The sequence below is a fragment of the Aptenodytes patagonicus genome, chromosome 7 (assembly GCF_965638725.1).
Source record: "Aptenodytes patagonicus chromosome 7, bAptPat1.pri.cur, whole genome shotgun sequence".
Taxonomy (NCBI): domain Eukaryota; kingdom Metazoa; phylum Chordata; class Aves; order Sphenisciformes; family Spheniscidae; genus Aptenodytes; species Aptenodytes patagonicus.
The window spans coordinates 21,190,755-21,209,600 of NC_134955.1; the positions used below are offsets into that span (position 1 = coordinate 21,190,755).

The window sequence follows — 18,846 nt, forward strand, 5'->3', positions numbered from 1 at the left end:
TCACTTGTGTTTGCTGTTGGCTTTCTCAGCCCCATTTTGCATAGTTTCTTCTGGACTTGTGTGTATCTTGCTGAGTAGGACAGCCTGGTCCTGCTTGCTGGGGAAAGGGCAATAGATTATTCCCGAGATGCCTTTTGTTGTCCCCACAGTGAGGGCAGACAAAGGCATGACAGGGAGACAGAAGCTGATAACATCTTGGCACAGCTACCTGGCTTGTAAATCTAGTTTTCCACCAGCACAAACCAGTGTGTAGTGGTCGCAGCACCTCACCCATCCGCCTGCCAGGGAGCATCCTGGCAAGCACTGAAGCCAGAAGCTCATGCCATCCCCAAGCTCGTGGCTGGGGTTCAGCAGGTTTCAGGTCAGACCCAGGGGCACAAGGACTGTTCTAGCAACCCCTTTGTGTGGATGACCTTGTCTTTCCTGGGAGGGAATGGGGAAGAAGTGCACCCTCTGGCATTCAACTCTCTTCTGGGCACTAAGGAAGGTGGGGTTTAGCTCTTTGAGCTCTTCTGGTGGTCGGTTTCCATCTCTTCCAGAAGAAGGGTAATAAAGGCAACTCAGGGGAAAACCTCTAGTGCTCCCCCTGGGGTGCAACAAAGGCTGTGCTTCCCAGCCTGCGCCGCCACCTCCTCTGCCGCTGTCAGCAGCCGTGGGAGGGAAAAACGGAGCTGGCCTTCTGCCTCTGGTTCATTTGCAGTCTATTGAAACATTAATTAATCTTCATGCCGTTGAGGATGGGGGGAAAAAGTGGGTTACTTCAACCTGCAATTAGCGTGTGATGCAGCTTGAGTGATGGCAGGGTAATCCTCAGGAAGAGGAAGAGCCAGTGGGAGTTTGGGAGGAGGAGGTGTAGGCCCTACTTGCTGCCAAGAGGCAGTTTTAGGGAGGCACGACCAGGGCTGTTCCCGGGGGACCCGTCCAGGCTGTGTGAGCATCCAGCATGCACAGGAGCAAGGGGCTGCCCATGCCCTAGCCCCTGCCGGGGGAGTTGACCCCCAGGTGAGGTGGCAGGGAGGCAGTAATGCGTTCAGCATCACTACCTGTCCAGGCGGGACAGGGCTTGCCTGCGGAATGGAGAAACTATTTGCAGACTCCAGCATCTCTATCCACACTTTAACACTGTGGTGGCCTCATTTTCGGATGGATCCTTCAATGGCAACTACTCCCTTGCTCTGGGCTAAACCCTGGCAAGTGGCTGCATGATCAGGGGTAAGAAGTTAAAGCCATCTCTATCATCATCAGGCTTTGTGGGATGTTTGCATCGTCACTAAGCCAGGTACGATCATGTATGGAGTGCAGCTCCATGAGCCCCTGAAGAGCTGCCCTGGGAGGAAAAAAGCCATCACAACCCAAAACTGCTTTTCTCCCTCTAGCAGGCACCATGTGTACAACAGCAGAGGTTGCGTAGTAACGGCAGCAGGAAGGCGTCAGCTGTGCCCTCCTCGCTCCTCGCAGAGCGCCGAGAAGAGCGAGGTACGTATTAGCAGCAAAACCGGGCTCTTAAACTCCCTAAACTTTCCCTTCTGCTTACCAGGGAGGAGCACGTAGCAATTTTAAAGTCGTACATCGCAGAGGCTGCTTTGTAGGGAACGGCTGGTTGTGCTTAATTGAACTGTTGTGTGAGCCAGGGGGATGGGGTGTTTGTAGGAAGAAGAAACTGGGGGAAAAGCTAAGATTTTGGGGGGGGGGAGGAAGGGAGGCGACTCAGTATGTTGCCTAGAAAGCTCTTGGCACTTCAAAACCTTTCTTTGCTCTGTCTTGTGAAAGTCTGAATGAGCTTTTACTGGGGCTAAAAGTACTGGGAAACAATAGGGAGACAGGGAGTAGCCGGCAGCTGGAGGAGGAAGCGAGCCGAGCGATGACGAATGCCTTCCAGGCCCATCCAGGCGCTGGGCACCCTTGTTCCCCCCGCAGGACGGATGTGCGGGCAAGCTGCTGGTCACCGGGGTTGGGTGGTGCAGCAGCACGGGGAAAGCCCAGGGAGGGTGACAGTCATGGCAGCAGCAAAACTCCAACGCGCCCACCCTCCATTGGTCTCACGGCTTCATTTCAAACAGCTTAGAGGAGAGGCCTTTATGCCCGTGAGGTGCAGCTAGTCTGCTCGTCAACGTGTTGCACTAATGAGGGAGACAGAATACGAGAGAAGATGCGTCACGGATAGGACTGGTAGAAGGGATGGAGAGGGGGGACATCCCAGGCCCTCCAAGCTGGCCCCTGTACGCAGCTGTCTGGCAAGCTGGAAGTCAGGGAGACCACTGAGGAATGGGTATTTTTTTTGTTGTTCCCAGTTCAAACAGTTCCCAGTTCCGACCTCCCTGGGGCAGTACAAGGAGGGTCCTGTCTCCCCTGGCTGAGACCCCCCCCATGTTGCCTCTCCCCTGGGTGACCTGCATGCATCCCCACCATGCTCCGGGTCCCAGCATGGGGCAGGGGTTGCCCTCCCAGCCCAGGTGGGACACCTTCCCATTTAACGTTTGATCCTCACATCCCTTGCACAACCCCTCGCTACAGGGATTTCCCCATCTCCTGTCTTGTTTCCTGCGTATCCCAGTGCTCCAACTCTGGGGGGAGATAGGGGTGGATGAGAAAAGGGGGCAACAGAGGAGGGGGGAAAAGGGAAAGGGAGGAAAAAGAGGAGGAAAAGAGGGAAGTGGGGGAGGAGATGAAAAAGAGGGAAGAAATAGGGAAAGAGGAGGGAAAGGGAAGAAAAGGAAGGCAGAAGGGTGGAAAAGGAACAAAAGAGGGAAGGGGGAAAGAAGGGAGAAAGAGGAAAGGGAGAGAAAAGGGAAGTGAGGAGAGCACAGGAAGAAGAGGGAATGAAGGGAGAAAGAGGGGAGGAAGGGAAGAAAAAGAGGGAAGAAAGAGGGAAGGGGAGAAGGGAGAAAACGGAGAAAGGGAAAAGAACAGAGGCAAAAGAGGGATGTGGGGAGAGCACAGGAAAAAGAGAAGGGGAAGGTGAGAAAGGGAAAAGAAAGGAAAAAGAAGGAAGTGAGAAGAACACGGGAAATGAGGAAAGGAAGAGGCTATGGAGGAAACAGATGAAGGAGGGGAGGGGGGAAAGAAGGGAGGATGAAGAGAGGGAAAAGGGGGAAGGGGAAAAGAAGAGACGAAAAAGGGGGGAGAGAGGGAAGCAGGGAGAAGTCATGAAAAAAGGAAGAAAGGGAAAGGTAAGAAGGGGGGAAAGAGAGGGGAAAGGGGGAGAAGTGGCAGAGAGGGCAGGAAAAACGGGAGGGAGGGGGAGGAGGGAGGGAAAAGAGGAAGAAAAGGGGAGAGAAAGAGGAAAAGGGGGAAGAAAGGGAAAAAAGGGGGAGGAAAAGGGAAGAAGGGGACAGATCCCGCCCCGCCGCGCTCCGCCCCCGCTCGGCTCCGCGCCGCCCGGCTCCGCGCCGCCGCGCCCGCCCCGCGGGGGCGGAGCCGGGCTGGGGCGGGGCGGGCGGCGGCGGCGGCTGCGCGGGCGCGGGCAGGCGGAGCGGCGGTAGGAGCGGCGGGGCTGGGGGGCAGGGGCCTGGGATGGGGGGAAGGGAAACCCGGGCGAGCTCCGGCGTTAAGCGTTAACTGCGGAGCAAGAAACGGGGGGGGAGGGGGAAGCCTTGTGAGCAAAGAGGGCAGCTGCCTGCAGCAGAGCGACCAGGCAAGGAACAGCAGCGATGGCGGGTGTGCCCGCGGGGGTAGGACCGAGCCAGTGCTCGGAGGTACGGTACTCCGAAACGGGATTCTCCCTCAGCTTGCAGGAAGGTGCAGAACTCGGGGGGGGGGGGAAACCCTTTTTTGATCTGAGGGAGATGAAACAGGAAAAAAAATACAGTAAGCAAACTCGGGAGGCGTTTGCTAAATTATGTAATTGGTTTCCTTTGCGCTGTTCTCTCACTTATTTCCACTGGTTTGGGTCGGCACTGATTTTTAACACCACGTGATTGAAGCCCCTTTATACCTGGGGCTGGGATGCGAACCCACTGAGGACGTGGCCCGTGATTTCCAACAGCGCTTTCCTTTGGGTTTGAAAGGGGAGAAGCCAAGTACATACATGAGCTCTGCTAACGCTGTACTCGGTGTCCTGGTTTCCTTCGTGTGTTTTAAGAGTACCTCAGCACCTCCCTCCTCTCGTGGCACTTCCTCTCCCCACGTGGATGAGGGATTTGTTGTGGATGAAACCTGATGTGTGCTCTGATACCGAGCTCGCCTCTGTGAAAAGCTTAGTTTGGGATACCCTTGGTTTTATGGTAGCAGGAGGTGACTGAGAGGGGGGAAGACAGTGATGAACTGCAGTTGGTAACGCCTGGTGTCTTGGGTTTTTTTTCACCGTTCACATTCCAATGTGATAGCTCAGGAGATTTTTATTTTTTTTTTACAAATACCCTGTAGTCTGAGTCATGTTAGCAAAGCCAAGACACCAAGACGGCATTTTGTCACCTACTGGAGCACTGCCTTTAATACTTATCCCTTGTAGACTCAGCCTAGAGCTCAGCTGTTGGCCTTGGCATATTTTTGTGCATGTTTATCTGGAGCTGCTCTGCAAGGTGCTGTGTTTACATCAGTTCAGAAGTGCAGTTTGACTGCAGAGCAAAAAAAATTCCTGCTTACCAGCTTCTCTGTACTTGGACTTGCCCAACCAGAGTGACCTTTCAAAGCTTGGATATCAAATCGTGGAGGAATGCTTCTCCCATCTGCCTAGCTTCCACCTCTCACATACAGACACGTGGCCAGCAGAATTTTTAATCGAAGCCCAGGCAGTTCTCACGCTCATCTTCCTCATTCACCCTCATTCTTTCAAAAATACCCTAATTTTAAGTATAGCTTGAGGTCCCACAATCAATCAGGTGTGCCACACTGGTAATACTCAGTGGCTGTGTGGCTCAGTAGTGCGATAGTGAGAGAGTGGCACCAGTGCCTCTAAAAAGCTCATTCTGGTTAAGCTCCCTTGGAGAGGGAAAGGAAGCAGCTTACTCTCGCACAAGCAGCCTTCAGATAGCAAGCTGTTGCCATATCTCTCCAGGATCCATGTGCTTTTTGCTTCTCGGAGGAGGGCCTTGCTAAGTCCCAGACAAAACCACTCCCAATGCTGCTGGCTCGTACTGGTGCTTGCAGCACGCTGGTGTTGGAAAAACACAACCTGTCCTCTTTGCACAGTGTAGCTTGTGGCTGAGAGCTGGGGGCATTGAAGAGGATTGTTGCTTTTCAGTCAATGAAAAGAATGTTTGATTTTTAAAAAAAATTTTTTTTTTTTAATTTTCAGATCTTATCTCAACTGTCAAAATGGAGCTTGACATCCAGTGTGAGGAGATGAGCCCATCTAGATGGGCTGAACTTTTGTCCACAATGAAATCCTGCAAAACCATCAGGTAGTAACTAGTTGTGTATCATCTCTTCTAAGTAAGAACTGTTGTGTTTCTCTCCTGTGTTTTTCAGCTGCAGAACTGTTGACCTGTGACTTAGAAATTGCACAGTAACAGAAATGATTCTACCTATTTTTATCCAGAAAGTTAATTTAAAGGGGGCAAAGTTTTTTCAACTACAGATAAACATCCTTTGGTGTGAAGTAATGCTGCCCTTGGCGTGCCATAGAACTCAGCTAGGTAATGTGGTTATCTAAACATTTGACCACTGTTTTGGTAATTCTGTCTTTCTCCCTTAAGAGAGGGAAGACGTCTCTCTGTGCTCATTAGGTTGCACACTTTCTGGGCTGCAGGTCAGATGCTGTCAAGTAACTGTTACTTAATGGTCATGCACAAGCCACATGCCATCAACTTCTAATTCTTCACTTGGCCTTCAAAAGTACTTGCTGTGTGTGTTGAGCAAACCAGTGTGAGGGAACCATCTCCTGGAGCGTAAGCTGTAGGACAGGGTTCAGAAGAGTTGCTTCTCCACTCCTCCCCCTCTTCTAGTTGGGAATTCACGCCCCATGGGCTGGCATCATCTTGCTTGGGCTGGAGAGGATGGGCTGCATCTAGCCAGTGATGGCTTGAAGGAGGTCAGGCAGGTTAAAGGTGGCTTGCTTTTGTTTTACGAAGGAGCTTTTTGCAGGCAAGCTTCATGGGCCTGACCTTGACTTCCCAAGGTCTGCCATGGGTGGCAGAAGGCAGTGGGATGGTTGTCTCCTGGGCAGAGGCTGGGTTGCTCAAGACATAGTGGATGAGAGTAGCTGCAGCAGGGATTGTTAATTGGTGTTGAACACGATCCCATTGGGAGCCAAGTCTTCTTGCTCCCTTCTTCAGAGGGAGGGAAGGAGAAGCCTACTAGAGCCTCAGTTTTCATAGCGTTGTCTAAGGAGAAATGACCAGGCAACTTTTGGCAGTCCTGGCTGTGGCTGTACCTGGGGCTGTAGGGTTCTTCATGATACCTTCTTTTTGCCGCATGTCTTTTCTGCCTCCCTGTACACCTCCCTGCCTGTCCTGGGCTCCTGATCCTTTCCTTGGCTCTTCTTCCAATTCAGCTTCCCCCATCAATTTAGCAACAGCTAGAAAAATGCTGATGTCCAGTGAGAAAAGGCACTGCCACACTGCAAACTCGCAGTTCGTGTACTGAGAGTCACACCAGAGAGAGACGGTGCAGACCGGTGTGACTCACCTACACGAGATCAAACTGCCAATGGGTGTCTCTGGGGCTGGCTGAAGACTCAGCCTGGCTGGTCTCAGTGCAGAACCAGTCTGACAGCCTGTAAGCTGGTTAGATGTGGCTTCAGACACCAGGTGGTTTGTCACTATCAATGTTTAAATGAAGGTGCATCCTCCAGCTGAAGCCCTGCCAAGGGGGGAATGACTTGAGTCAATGTGCCTTCTTCTGCGCAGCACTGGGGGGGTGTCCATGGCTTGCAGAACTGCTGTCCAGCCCCTCCTGTACTGCAGCCCTGCAGAGAGAGAGCACGTCTTGGTTTGGGCCATGTATTGCCCAACAGGCCACACACATACTTATGGAGGCGTCCCAGGGACTGCAGAGGAGTAAATCGCCCACTTTGCTTTCACAGGGAATACTCCAGCTGGGGAGAACAGAGCAGCCCTGAGGACTAAAGTGCTCCTTCTCTCCTTCTCTTTCAGGCTGGATGACTGCAATCTCTCCAGCAGTAACTGTAAGGATCTCTCCTCCATCATCAATACGAATCCGTCCCTCACAGAGCTGAAGCTGAACAACAACGAACTGGGAGATGCAGGCATTGAATACCTGTGTAAAGGGTTGCTGATGCCAAGCTGTAGCTTACAGAAGTTATGGTAAAGCCCTGTTGATTGTCTTGCTCTAACATGCTTGCAGTCTACTGCAGGTGAAGTCATGAGGCAAACTAGTATGTGATGGTAGTAAGAGCCATGCCGATGCATCTCAGCAATTACCTAGGTCAGATGGTTGGAAAACCCCAGAAGTTTTTATCTAAGTGGTATATTTATTGGAAGACTCCAGATCATCATCAGTCTGTCTTCTTTTGTCTGCCAGCACCGAGGGAAGGACAGGTAGAGTTTTCCCAGCCAAGCGAAGGCTTTCTGGAGACTTTCTTTAGAAGAGGTAGCAGATCTTCCCCTGGCCTAGGCAGTTGGATTATCTGTTTAGGCTGGTTTAAACAAAAGGATGACCACAGAGGGCCTCACTCTGCCATTAGCACATACCTGACATTTTCACAAATGCATTTTCAGAGGGCTCTTCTGCCAGTTGTAAGCACAGCTTTTAGCGTCTGGTCCAATTTGCTCACTCCTTTCTCTAGGAGCCAAGCAAAAGGGTGTTCTCATGAGCCTTGGCGTTTCAAGAGCTGTCAGTCTTTCTGCACTCTATCAGACTGGCTCTGCCTCAAGCCTGGTCTTCTCAGTTGGGCAGGGCCAGCTTGGTTCAAGACAGCATGTTTTGCAGAGGCACTAGCACCACATTATAGCATTAGTGGGCTTCCCTCAGCAACCCCTCAGCTGGTGCAGCAGCTTTAGTCAAAGCTGGTGGCTGCTGCCCCTGCTCCTCAATGACCCTCAAAGAGATGCTATCTTGTCTGTCCAGCATCTCTTCTGCAGGGTACTGGAGTCCTCCAGCTTCTGATGTGGGTTTAGGATCTTCATGACACTACCTTGTAAAGATCATTTGCCTTTTAGATCAGATATGCCTGCTTCAAAGTCCTTGTGCTCCCTGCAATGAGGACTCACTGACAAATAGAGGGAAAGTTGACTGTGAAACTAATCAAACTGCAATTCTCTGATGGGCCTTCAAGAAATAACTGTGATACTCTGTACTGGAAGACTAACACAAGTAAAGTTTCAGAGAGTTTGTCCTAAGCTTCAAACTTCTCCAGATGCTCAAGTAACAGCCTGGATTAGACTGTTTCAGTTCTGTAGAAACATAATTGTCCATTTCTGGGGTTCTGGTAAGGTGCCTTAGGGAATAAAAGAGCAACCAAACCCAAGTCAAACTTGGTACCACCATGCACAACACCTCTCCATTGCCAGAAAGTCTTGTCCAATAACTCTAAACACCCCATAGCAATACCAGCACAGTTCCTACGCTACTTCTCCCAGCCTGAGTGCTGAAGGATGAGCTTCATAGATCCTTCTTGTAGTATACCATTAAAATTCTAAATGATATCCAGGGATTTAAGCCAAGTTGGACAAGATTTTTACTTTTAGCTACTCTGGATCACGTTTCCAGAGGGGACAAGAAATCATAAGATGCCATTGCTTTATCTCTAGGATAAGCCCCGTGATGATTAGAACACTTCTATAAAGCAGTTGCGGTGCTGCTTAATGTAGGCTGGATCCTTCTTCTGCTAGAAGTGCTATATGAGCGATTACACTGAAGGAAGCATGGCAGCTATTGTTCGTGCTACAGGTATAATACTAGCTGATAAAATATTTTGGCACACCTGTAAAATAGCAGTACTAACCTGGAGGTTAGGCTTTCTAGAGGGTTACACGCTGTCAGTGTCACGGTGTCCTTTCCAAGCTCAAACCTCAGCAGATGCACCTCTCTGAGAATAGCCTCTGTAATTCTGGGGGTGCATTTCCCTCACCCCGGTTGCCTCTCTCCTTCAGGCTGCAAAACTGCAATCTGACGAGTGCCAGTTGTGAGACTCTTCGCTCTGTCCTCAGTGCACAGCCATCCCTGACAGAGCTGCACGTAGGTGATAACAAACTGGGAACTGCTGGAGTGAAGGTGCTGTGTCAAGGGATGATGAACCCCAACTGTAAGCTGCAGAAGCTGCAGTAAGTAGTCACTGGGCTTGTTTTGTCATCAGACCGATCATGCTTGTCTTTCCCTTGAGACAAGCAGGAGTTTTGTTGCCAGATGTGGATTTCTTCATGTTTTATCTGAAACTGTGTCATGCTTACTCATGCTGGTAGGTCTCGTGGGTTTGTAAGAGCTGGGTGTTCCCATAGGCTTTGTTTAGCCCTCCTGGCAGTGGTGGCTATTAATGCAGCACCTCTCAGACACCCGGGGAAGGTCTGATTCTGCTGCACTTGGTCCTTGTTTTGTGACTTGTTTTATGACTGAGCAGGACCCAGGTCTATTTGCAGCCCCTAGCTCCTCCCGGGAAGGCTCAGTGGCGAGGCTGTGTGATGTGTTGCAATGCAAAACTCAGTCGTGTGTTCCAAGGCAGCCTGTGCATTGGTTTAATGGAGGACTAGTGTAAAAATGGGGTGTGTAATTAGTCTTGCTAGGGTCCCCTGCGGTCTAGTTTAAGAATTAATGCTTCCTGAAATGAGCAGGGAGGTGCTGTTAAAAACTTGTACGGTTATCTCTATTTTCATGCATTGTCTGGTCTCAACTCATGTTGGCATGTTTTCTGCCCTGGCTAACACACACTTGGCCCAGCTGATGTCTTGCGGGTAGTGGGACATGGTGAAGACGGTTGATTCTTCCCCGGGCTTCTTTTCTTCTCGCAGGCTGGAGTATTGTGAACTCACATCTGATATCGTGGAAGCTCTTAATGCTGCTCTGCAAAGCAAGCCTACCCTGAAGGAGCTCAGCCTGAGTAACAACACGCTGGGAGATACAGCTGTAAAGCAGCTGTGCCGGGGACTGGTGGAAGCAAGCTGCAACCTAGAGTTACTACAGTAAGGAAGAGCTGGTCATCTCTAACTGCAACTAGTCCTGCTGCTAGTCATACCATCCATAAGACAGGAAAAATTATTGTCAGGAATGCTTGAAATTTATGCCAAATTTTTTTGCTGGCTCAGATTTCTGTAACTGCAAACAAACGTCTGGGGCTTTCAGTTTTTGGGGTTTTCTGACCTTTTTTTAGCATGTGATTCTGCGCTCACTCTTATGCCTGTTGGTACAGCGTGAGCATGTACCCCAGGTTAAACCTGCAATTACAAGGGGTGACTGCTCGCCAGTATCTGAGAGCAGAGGAGCAATCGCTCTCAGTGGCTCCAGTTCTTACCCCTGAATTACCAGCCAGCTGAGTATATTTATTCAGATTCCTTTTTTGCTTCAAAACAGAGATGCTGGATTTGGCCTCATATCTGGGATAAAGCCCCTGAAGGGGTTTAGGGGAGAAGCACGATTCGTTTTATCTTGCCCCTGTGCTTCAGCAGGGGTTGGCTGCCAGGGACTCACTGTGTGATACAGCCAAAAGTTCCTCTTAAAAAGGACAGTCGATATAAAGGGGGAGTTTGGCAAAAACAATCCTTGTGTTAATGGATGTAAATGGCTGGGTCAGAGTAAAAGTGCCCTGCAGCCTCATGGAGTTGCAGGAGCGGTGTGTTGCCTCACCCAGAGCCTGTCTAGGATACCTGTATCGTCTCTGAGCCTTGCAGGGTCTAGCAATGCCCAGCTGAGCTGCACTGGTTTGCAGCAAGGAACCAGCCCATAGCCCCTTCTCAGTCTGAACTGGGGGTGTTGTGTATTTAACACAGTGGGTCTGGAGCAGCAACTCCAACTGTGCTTTTTTCTGCAGCCTGGAGAACTGTGGCATAACCAGCGATAGCTGTCGGGAGATTAGTGCTGTTCTCGGTAACAAGTCATCACTGATAGATCTCTCTGTGGGGGATAACAAGATCGGGGACTCTGGTCTGGCTCTGCTGTGCCAAGGACTGATGCATCCTAACTGCAAAATCCAGAAGCTATGGTAAGGGTAGGCAGAAGTTACTTAAATCCCTCTTGCAGCCTCTGAGCTATCTACTTTGTGCTGCTGGTTTGCTAAGCGGAAAGTTTCTCAGTTACACCCCCTAGTGAAATAAGGATGTCTCTACTGCAAATTAGTTACTTCTCAAAACTGGGTAGAGGACACCATGAACGAGCAGGACCACACTGAAATCACTTGGATCAAATTCTGGGGAGACGGTGAATGGAAATTTGTGATAGCATTGTCTTGGCTTCCTACTGAGTTATCTGTCTACTAGAATTGCATGTTCCTATTTCTTTTTTGTGTTACAAACAGAGCTTTTGGTGCAACGGATGGAAAGTAAGAAGAAAGATGTGTGGTATGATGCAGGAATGGGTTTTGTGAAGGATAGAAGAAAAAGAGATGATGTAACCAGAAATTCAGAATACTAAAATAGGACTTTGTTTTCTAATCTAATTCATTCTTGGGGGAAAATAATATTTTGTTCTTCCCTGCAGGTTATGGGACTGTGATCTCACAAGTGCTAGTTGTAAAGATCTCTCCAGACTCATCAGTACAAAAGAGACCCTCACAGAGATCAGTCTGATAGACAATAACCTGAGAGACTCAGGGATGGAAATGCTGTGTCAGGCGCTCAAGGATCCCAAATCTAAACTACAGGAGCTATGGTAAGCTGCTGTCAAGTTTCACATACCCACTGCCTTCTTTGGAGACCTCACTGAAGAAAGATGTAGGTGAAGTAATGCCCACCAGATAGATCCTCAGTTGCGATGGTTCCACGAACAACTCATGCCAGTTGTTACCTAAAGGGTTTAGACTTACAGAGCTAAAGGGATTTGTATTTCTAAACTCGTAGCACTTTGAAGATCTGCCCCATAGTCGTCCTGTTATAAGCAATAGGAGACCAAGCATCACTTGCAGAGCTTCTGTCTAATATGTTTTATCATGCAACAAATGGCAGCTAAGAGACTTTCAAAGTTTGAAAGGCCTCATGTAATAGCAAAATGAGTGCTGTGATCAGATATCTCAGGTTCTCCACTGGGTCCAAGCTCTCTCACTGATGAGACAAAAGAAGGCTCTAATGACATAAACTGTTCTCAGCATCCTCTCTGCTGACAGCATTACCTTTTAGGCTGGGATGGTCTGGTATCACGTGGCTGGGAGAGGGAAAATTGTTCTTTCTCACAGAACTTGAACAAGTAGCACGTGAACTTTCCTACATTGCAAGTTCAGCTCCTGCCCCCAGCTGTGTTCTTCCCCTGCCCTGGTGGCCTGGGAGTTGATGAGGTGCCTCAAGAATGCATGGTGGAGCTGAGAGTGACTGTGAGAGCAGCATGCTTGTCTCTGATCATTCCTGTGCTTTATGGACAAGTGCCTTTCCTAGGTGCACACTCCGAGACAGACGTCCCAAATATAAAGAGTGGGAGAGGTGCTGCTTAGAAAGGATTGAGCAGATGGGGGGTTGAGACGAGTACAGTGATTGTGGGAAGGCTTTGGTTCCTCTGTTCCCACTGTCCAGGCTCCTGTGAAGCAAATGTGAAGAAGTGAACGGTGTCTGATACTCTCTAGATCTCATATCACTTTTGCCTTGCAGGATTAGGGAGTGCGGTCTCACAACTGCTTGCTGCAAGGCTGTCAGCTCTGCTCTCAGCGTGAACAAGCACTTGAAAGTACTGCACATGGGCGAGAACAAGTTGGGAGATGCAGGTGTTGAACTCATGTGTGAAGGGCTGCTGCACCCTAACTGCAACATCCAGTCCCTATGGTAAGGTGCACCCTCAGAAGTCATCTTCTCCTTTGCTGTGTTACCCTTCTTGCTGTGTTACCCTTCCAAGAATGGCATGCAGACAGAGGAAGGTAGCAATAGATAGTAGCATGGTATTTTTTTGCTCACATGAAACAATTCACACCACAAACTGATGTTTAACTAGTCCACTAGCAAGTAAATGGAACCCACAAGTGCTTCCATGTATCCTGTCACTCATGGTCTCTTGCAAGTACAGGCTGTCACCCATGCAACGGTTCATTCATAGCTGTCCACAGGCACTCTGCCAGGTGCAGAACTGAAAGTTCATGGTGCAGTGTACCTTCAGGATCTAAAGCAAAGTGTGGAGAGGCTGGAGGGATTTTGCTTTGTTCTGTGAGCTGCTCGCTGTAGAGCTTCCTGTGCCCTTCTCTGAACTTGCCCACACGGCCTCTCTCAGGTGGGACACTGAGATGGAGGAACTGCTGGTCCAGGTCTGGCACGTTAATTCCCATGCTTGCCAGTCGCAGTGCAAAGCCTGCCTGAATTCACTGGTTGCCTTCTGCTTTCCATAGTCTCTATGGGTGCCAGCACAAGTGCTGGTCCAGCCTCATCTGTAGGAGCAGGAGGCCAGCTGGAGCATCACCTTCAGCCCTGTGGTGGGACTCACCTTCCCCATCTGCTTGTTCCCTTCCCAGGCAGGCACCGAGCTCTGGACTGGTGTGGCTGTGGCCTGCGTGATGCTTGCGGCACCGTGCTTGTCTCCTCAGCATCATTTGACACAAGCCAGAGCTGTGCTCCGATGCCCAAAACTCAGTGAGTGGGTTGAGCAGATGAGTCGTGGGAGACATCAGTAAGACTTGAGGTCTCTGCCCAGAAAGATATGTTTGCTGACCAGTTAAAGCTACTTGGTTCTCAGCAGAGAGGCCTCAGTTGCCCTTTTTAAAGAGATGGTTGCAAGTCTCAAGTAATAAACTTTAGAGATCATTTATGATCAGTTTAAACCAAAGAGAAGATTATGCATGATGTTGAAGTTGGCAATATCTTCTTAGGGTTCTTTCTCCCCCTGTAGCCACACGCTGCTAAGCTTTAGGGAGGACTTTCAGGTGTTCAGCAGTCACCACAAGGATGGCTGTCTCTGTGGGAAGACCACGGACCAGCCCCTGCTGATGTCTTGGAGATGCCAGCCTAACGGGGATCTCTGGTCTGTGCTAGGGATGTCCGCGCCTGCTGCCCAAGTGTGGGCTGGTGGGCCGGTCTCTCGAGCCATCGCTCACTGCACTGGCCTCTCCCTCCTCTCCATCCTCTCCCTGCAGGCTGGGTAACTGCGATCTAACGGCAGCCTGCTGTGCAACCCTCGCCACCATCATGGCTACCAAGCAGTGCCTTACAGAGCTGGACCTGAGCTACAACTCTCTGGAAGATGAAGGCATCAGGAAGATCTGTGAAGCCTTGAGAAATCCCAGCTGCAATGTGCAGCAGTTAATGTGAGATGTTTGTGGTCCTGCTTGCATTCCCCCTGGCAGGTGGTGAGCTCCAGTGAGCTGGGGGGGCTGCAGGGAGGGGGCTGTGAGCACCAACATGCTGGGAATTGCACCTGAGGGCAACTGGTGACCCAGGGGGGGTCAAATGCCATCTCCATGTTGCAAAACACTCCTTGTCCCTTCCAAGTGACGTGACCACAGTGCCTTGATCTGCTTTGGTCCACAGGGCCCAAGAACAAGGAGAAGGTGGTGCTGGGGAGAGAGTAATAGGGTCCTATGTTATAAGACATGTTTCTGGCTGTTGGGCCAGACTCTCCAACCTAGACAGGGCCCTTCCTGTTATGCGATCTTCCCATACCAGCCATTTGTGCATCTTTCTCTTTCCTTAACGGGAGGATGCTCACTAAACCGCTTGCCTTTTTGTTTGGGTGTAGTTTGTACGACATTTTCTGGAGTTCTGAAGTGGATGATGAACTGAGAGCCCTGGAAGAGTCCAAGCCTGAAGTGAAGATCATTTCTTGAGTGGTGACTGCCTGCAGAGCAACGTCAAAGCAACATCCTCTTCTTAATCTGAACTTTTTCATACATAAAGCTAATTAACTTAATAGAGAATTTGCTTGTACCAAAAATGTTTGTGGATTCCCTGAGTAGGTGTCTGGGGAGCTGATCATCCTTCTGTGCATCTCTGGATGTACTAACTCCGAGGCTCGCAAAAGCGTCGTACATTTTCACTGCAGCATTACTATCCTTGAAATAAACAATTACTGGGCATCTTCTAGAAGTGGGTCTCTACCCTTTAGGAGCTCTTTAATCCTATAATCCTTTCTAACGCATTAGTTAGGCTTTAAAGAGAGCTCCTTTCCAAAGGCAGGAGGCGAACTACCTACTGTATTATTACTGGGTGGTGCTTTTGCCAGGTCTCTGGGGAAGGCTCTCCAAAAAACCAAATGTTTTTTAATCTAAAATGGAGCTCTCCTCTGCCTTTCCCTAGAAGAGTTCTTGGAAAAGCAGTGGTGGCCAAGGCACTAAAGAAAGAAATGAGCAGCTTAACACTTCAAAATTGGTGTCCCTTGAAAAGTGGTTTTCCTACAAACAAAAGATGCTGTGTGCATTTCTGCTAGTACGGGAAATGATTAAATGGTTTGATGTGTTTGGCAAGAGTGGTTCTACAGGAGTCTATTTGCAGATAATTAAATACTTCATTTTTATACTTAGAAAAATAAGCTATATCTGTATATTTCTCCTTTAAGACCAATCCATCACTTCTGAACTACAATACTACTAAATACCTTGTTTTACATGTTTGCTTTTGGCAAGTTCCTAGCTGAAGCATGTCAGAAGATCTTAGTTAAAGCCTTAGGTGGACAGCAAGCCTAGAAGACATTCCTCTGGTTTCAGGGGACACTGACTGGGTTTTCTTGCCCAGAGTTTTAATAAACCTTGTTCCAAGGGAAAATGCAGCTGTTGCACACCTAAAACACAGAAGAATGAATGTAGCTTTAAAAATGTAGGAGACAAACCTGGCGTTGCCCTGGGGTGGCCTTGCAGGAGGAATGTCAAAAAAATTCTGTTCCCCAGCATCTCTCTTCCTAGAGCAGTCACTTCGTGTTTTGTTCACTTGCAAATCCTGCCTGGGCACCCAAGTTAAAGGTGTCCTCCAGGCTTTGGCTTGTGATGCTCACACGTTCATCCTGTAGAAGCTGTAACTGGCTTTTCTTTGACTTAAGGAAAGCTTTGACCTAAGCATAGTTTCTACAGTAGCCTTCACAAATCTCAAATGGTGCTTGAGAAGTAGCTTACTTGTGTCTTCAAGCAGGTGTGAAGGATAGGATTTGTTTTTTCCTCAACACATGTCTCTCTCGAGGCTGCCCAAAATGCTAAAAAAACACTCCTTTTTGCTTCAAGAGCTATTTGGTCTTCTCCATCGAGGGCAGAAGCAGTTTTTCTGTTTAGAAACCTATGCATCCTGAGGGGCTCTTAAATAGGCTTTTCACATTCATGGTCTCTCCTGGACTTGGCATGCACAGGCTCATTTCAAGCTGGGGGAGAAGATAGGGCTGAAGACGGGCAAGAGCACGTGTAGGGAGAGCCACAAAAATCAGGCATCTGGCTGGGCGTAAAGACAGCACTCTAAAAATTTAAGCAAATATTAGAAGTGGATTTCTGAGGGTACCTGGTGTGGTGGATAGAAGAAGATGTCTGAGAGGGAAGCAGAGGTGCTCCTGGGCTGCTCCCAAAGCAGGTTGTAGTCAGGCAGGTTGAAGGTGAGATAATTTGCAGGCAAATCCTCTCTTGGCCCCGTCTAGCCAGCAGGATGGGCTGAGGACTGTGTCAACTAAAGTCAAACCTGGGCCAAACTACCCTGCAGGCAGCACCTGCGCATTGGCAGGACGTGTTGCCTGCAGCATCCCCCGTGTTGGCTACCCAGGGGGTGGCACTCTCCCCTCACACTGCAGCGCAGGACACGGCTGCTGCTGGCCTCCAGCGCTGTGATGCCTGGAAAATGCCTCTTCTTCTTCCACTGCAGGCAGAGGAGCACTGAGATGGGTCTGCCACCATAGCCCCACCACAGACATCCAGCCTCTGATGGCGCGCTCCTACCTGGGGATAAACCCCATGCCTGCCTTGGTTCCCAGAGTGATTTTGCATTCCCTGCAAAAACACAAACAGGGTTTGGAAAGGTCTCTGCAGCACATGCCACTTACCCAGTTACCAGCTTCAGCAAGAAAAACCACAGGAGCCATATTTTGCCATTTCAATGAGCTTGGAGTGTCTCAGGCCAGGGCAGCCCGGCAGAGCTCTCCAGGTCCACCCAGGATGGGGAGGAAGCTATGCACTCAGACCATGTGCTGTGCTTTAGGACAACGTCAAGTCTTGTGCTTGGCTCTAAAAAACAGATATAAATCCTGGGATCAAGAAGCAAGCCACTAGCAAGAGATACTTGTGCTCATAAACAAGATTCAAGCAAGGATTTGTATTCCTAAAAACTCATCTGTTTTTATTCATCTATTAGTTGGTCCAACTCACTTCCCTGACAAACCTTGTCACAACCGTGAACTTGGGAAAGTTGAAAGATAAATTTGCTCCTGCATTTTAGATGTGTGGGTCTTCACCATTTTAAGCTAAAAGGAGTAGGCAGTAATTGAGTCATAAACTTTCATGTGGACTAGATAATTAGGCTGGCAGTTAAAGCCTTGCTCATACCAAGTTCACAGCTGGAGCACTCAGCAGCTCTTGGGATGTCACAGTCACATTCTGGTTCTCAGTCAGGGCAAATGGTTGGACCCACTGTACCGGTGGTTTGCAAATACTGACTTTCTACTAGCAAGGGTTGAGTTTCACCTAGTATAATAAAGCTTAAAGATAAAATTATGCGGCCAAAATAGAAGGTTAAGAAATCCAGGTATGACTTTCAGTTTTAAGCAAATACTAGATGCTTAAAAAACATGCCCCTTGAGATGAAATAGCAGAGAACTTAAATCCAGAAAGAGCAGGTTTGTATTTTAAATCTCAGTAACAGCAACAGTGGTTTAGAGGGTGTTAAAACTTCAGGTTTCTGCTAGTAGGTTAGGATTCTGCAATAAACTTAATTTTTCACTCATCACGGCATATGATCTTGAGCAGGGAGGTCACAGTGTTCCAGTTAACATTGCCAGAAGCAGTTAAGCAAACATTACTGGCCTTGCGAACAGGTTATACCCCAACTAAACCTGCTACTTGCTTAGAGCGTAATGTCACGGCTGCCCTGGCATCCCTGACTGCTGTCTTGCTGCCTGGGCTTTTCGGGAAGGAGCTCCAGCACAGCAAGGCCCCAGGCACCACCTCCAAATAATACAGATGCTAACAGCAATTTCAGTGCTCCAGCTGAATCTGAAAGGGGAGATCAAGCCAACTGTGTTTGAAGAGTTAACTACAGTGCCCCCCTTTCTTTGAAAACAGTGCTCTTGGGAGTCACTCCCAATCTTCTACTAAAATAGTCTGAAAGGGAGTTACTTCTTGCCCGAATTATCCTTTTGCACAGAAAATTATGATTTTTCATTGTCATTTCCAACAGCTCTTCCTTTCTGAGTGATTAGTTCCTCAGTCACCTGTTCCTCCCCACCACCTCCTTTTCATTTAATCTCTTTTACCAATGGGGAAAATACACACTGACAAAAAAAACCCCAAAACTAAGGGGAAAAGTCCCTCTCTCCGTAAAGCAGGAAGAGTTTTGACCTACTTTAACCATTTCCCTGCTCACAGCTGCAAACAAACCATGGACATCTTGCATTTCTCCTCTTGGGGCACAGCATCACAGCCCCCTCCTTCCTCGCTTCTCCTACTCGTCTGATACCCACACCATGCATGCTAGCCAGTCAAATGCATTCCCAGGTTGGCAAGAGCTTACAAATTGACAGCTTTATGAATATGTGAGGTTGCTCTTGCCTCTCTCAGCTAAAGCCAGCTGCATCCACCAAGGGAGGAAATGCAGCCCCCAGCAGGAGGAAGAAACGCACTGGGTCAGATGCCTGCATGGATGAATAAGCCCTTCCAAGCTAGAGGGCAAATCGGTGGCACATGGCATTTAGGACCATGTAGCTGGGGGGATG

At 49.1% G+C, this 18,846-nt stretch overlaps 1 protein-coding gene across 3 annotated transcripts; it reads left to right on the forward strand.

Annotated features, from left to right (window-relative positions):
* Positions 1-1,388: 1,388 nt before the first annotated feature.
* RNH1 (ribonuclease/angiogenin inhibitor 1) lies at positions 1,389-15,467 on the forward strand. Of its 3 annotated transcripts, none has more exons than XM_076344289.1 (10): positions 1,389-1,476; positions 5,237-5,342; positions 7,035-7,205; positions 8,994-9,164; positions 9,846-10,016; positions 10,862-11,032; positions 11,527-11,697; positions 12,624-12,794; positions 14,090-14,260; positions 14,692-15,467. In XM_076344289.1, the coding sequence occupies exons 2-10, from the start codon at positions 5,257-5,259 to the stop codon at positions 14,777-14,779; spliced, it is 1,371 nt and encodes a 456-aa protein (XP_076200404.1). In that variant the 5' UTR covers positions 1,389-1,476; positions 5,237-5,256; the 3' UTR covers positions 14,780-15,467. The 3 variants fall into 3 exon arrangements, with proteins under 3 accessions (XP_076200404.1, XP_076200405.1, XP_076200406.1); XM_076344290.1 differs by lacking the exon at positions 1,389-1,476 and adding an exon at positions 3,448-3,478; XM_076344291.1 differs by lacking the exon at positions 1,389-1,476 and adding an exon at positions 3,628-3,695.
* The last annotated feature ends 3,379 nt before the right edge of the window (positions 15,468-18,846 follow it).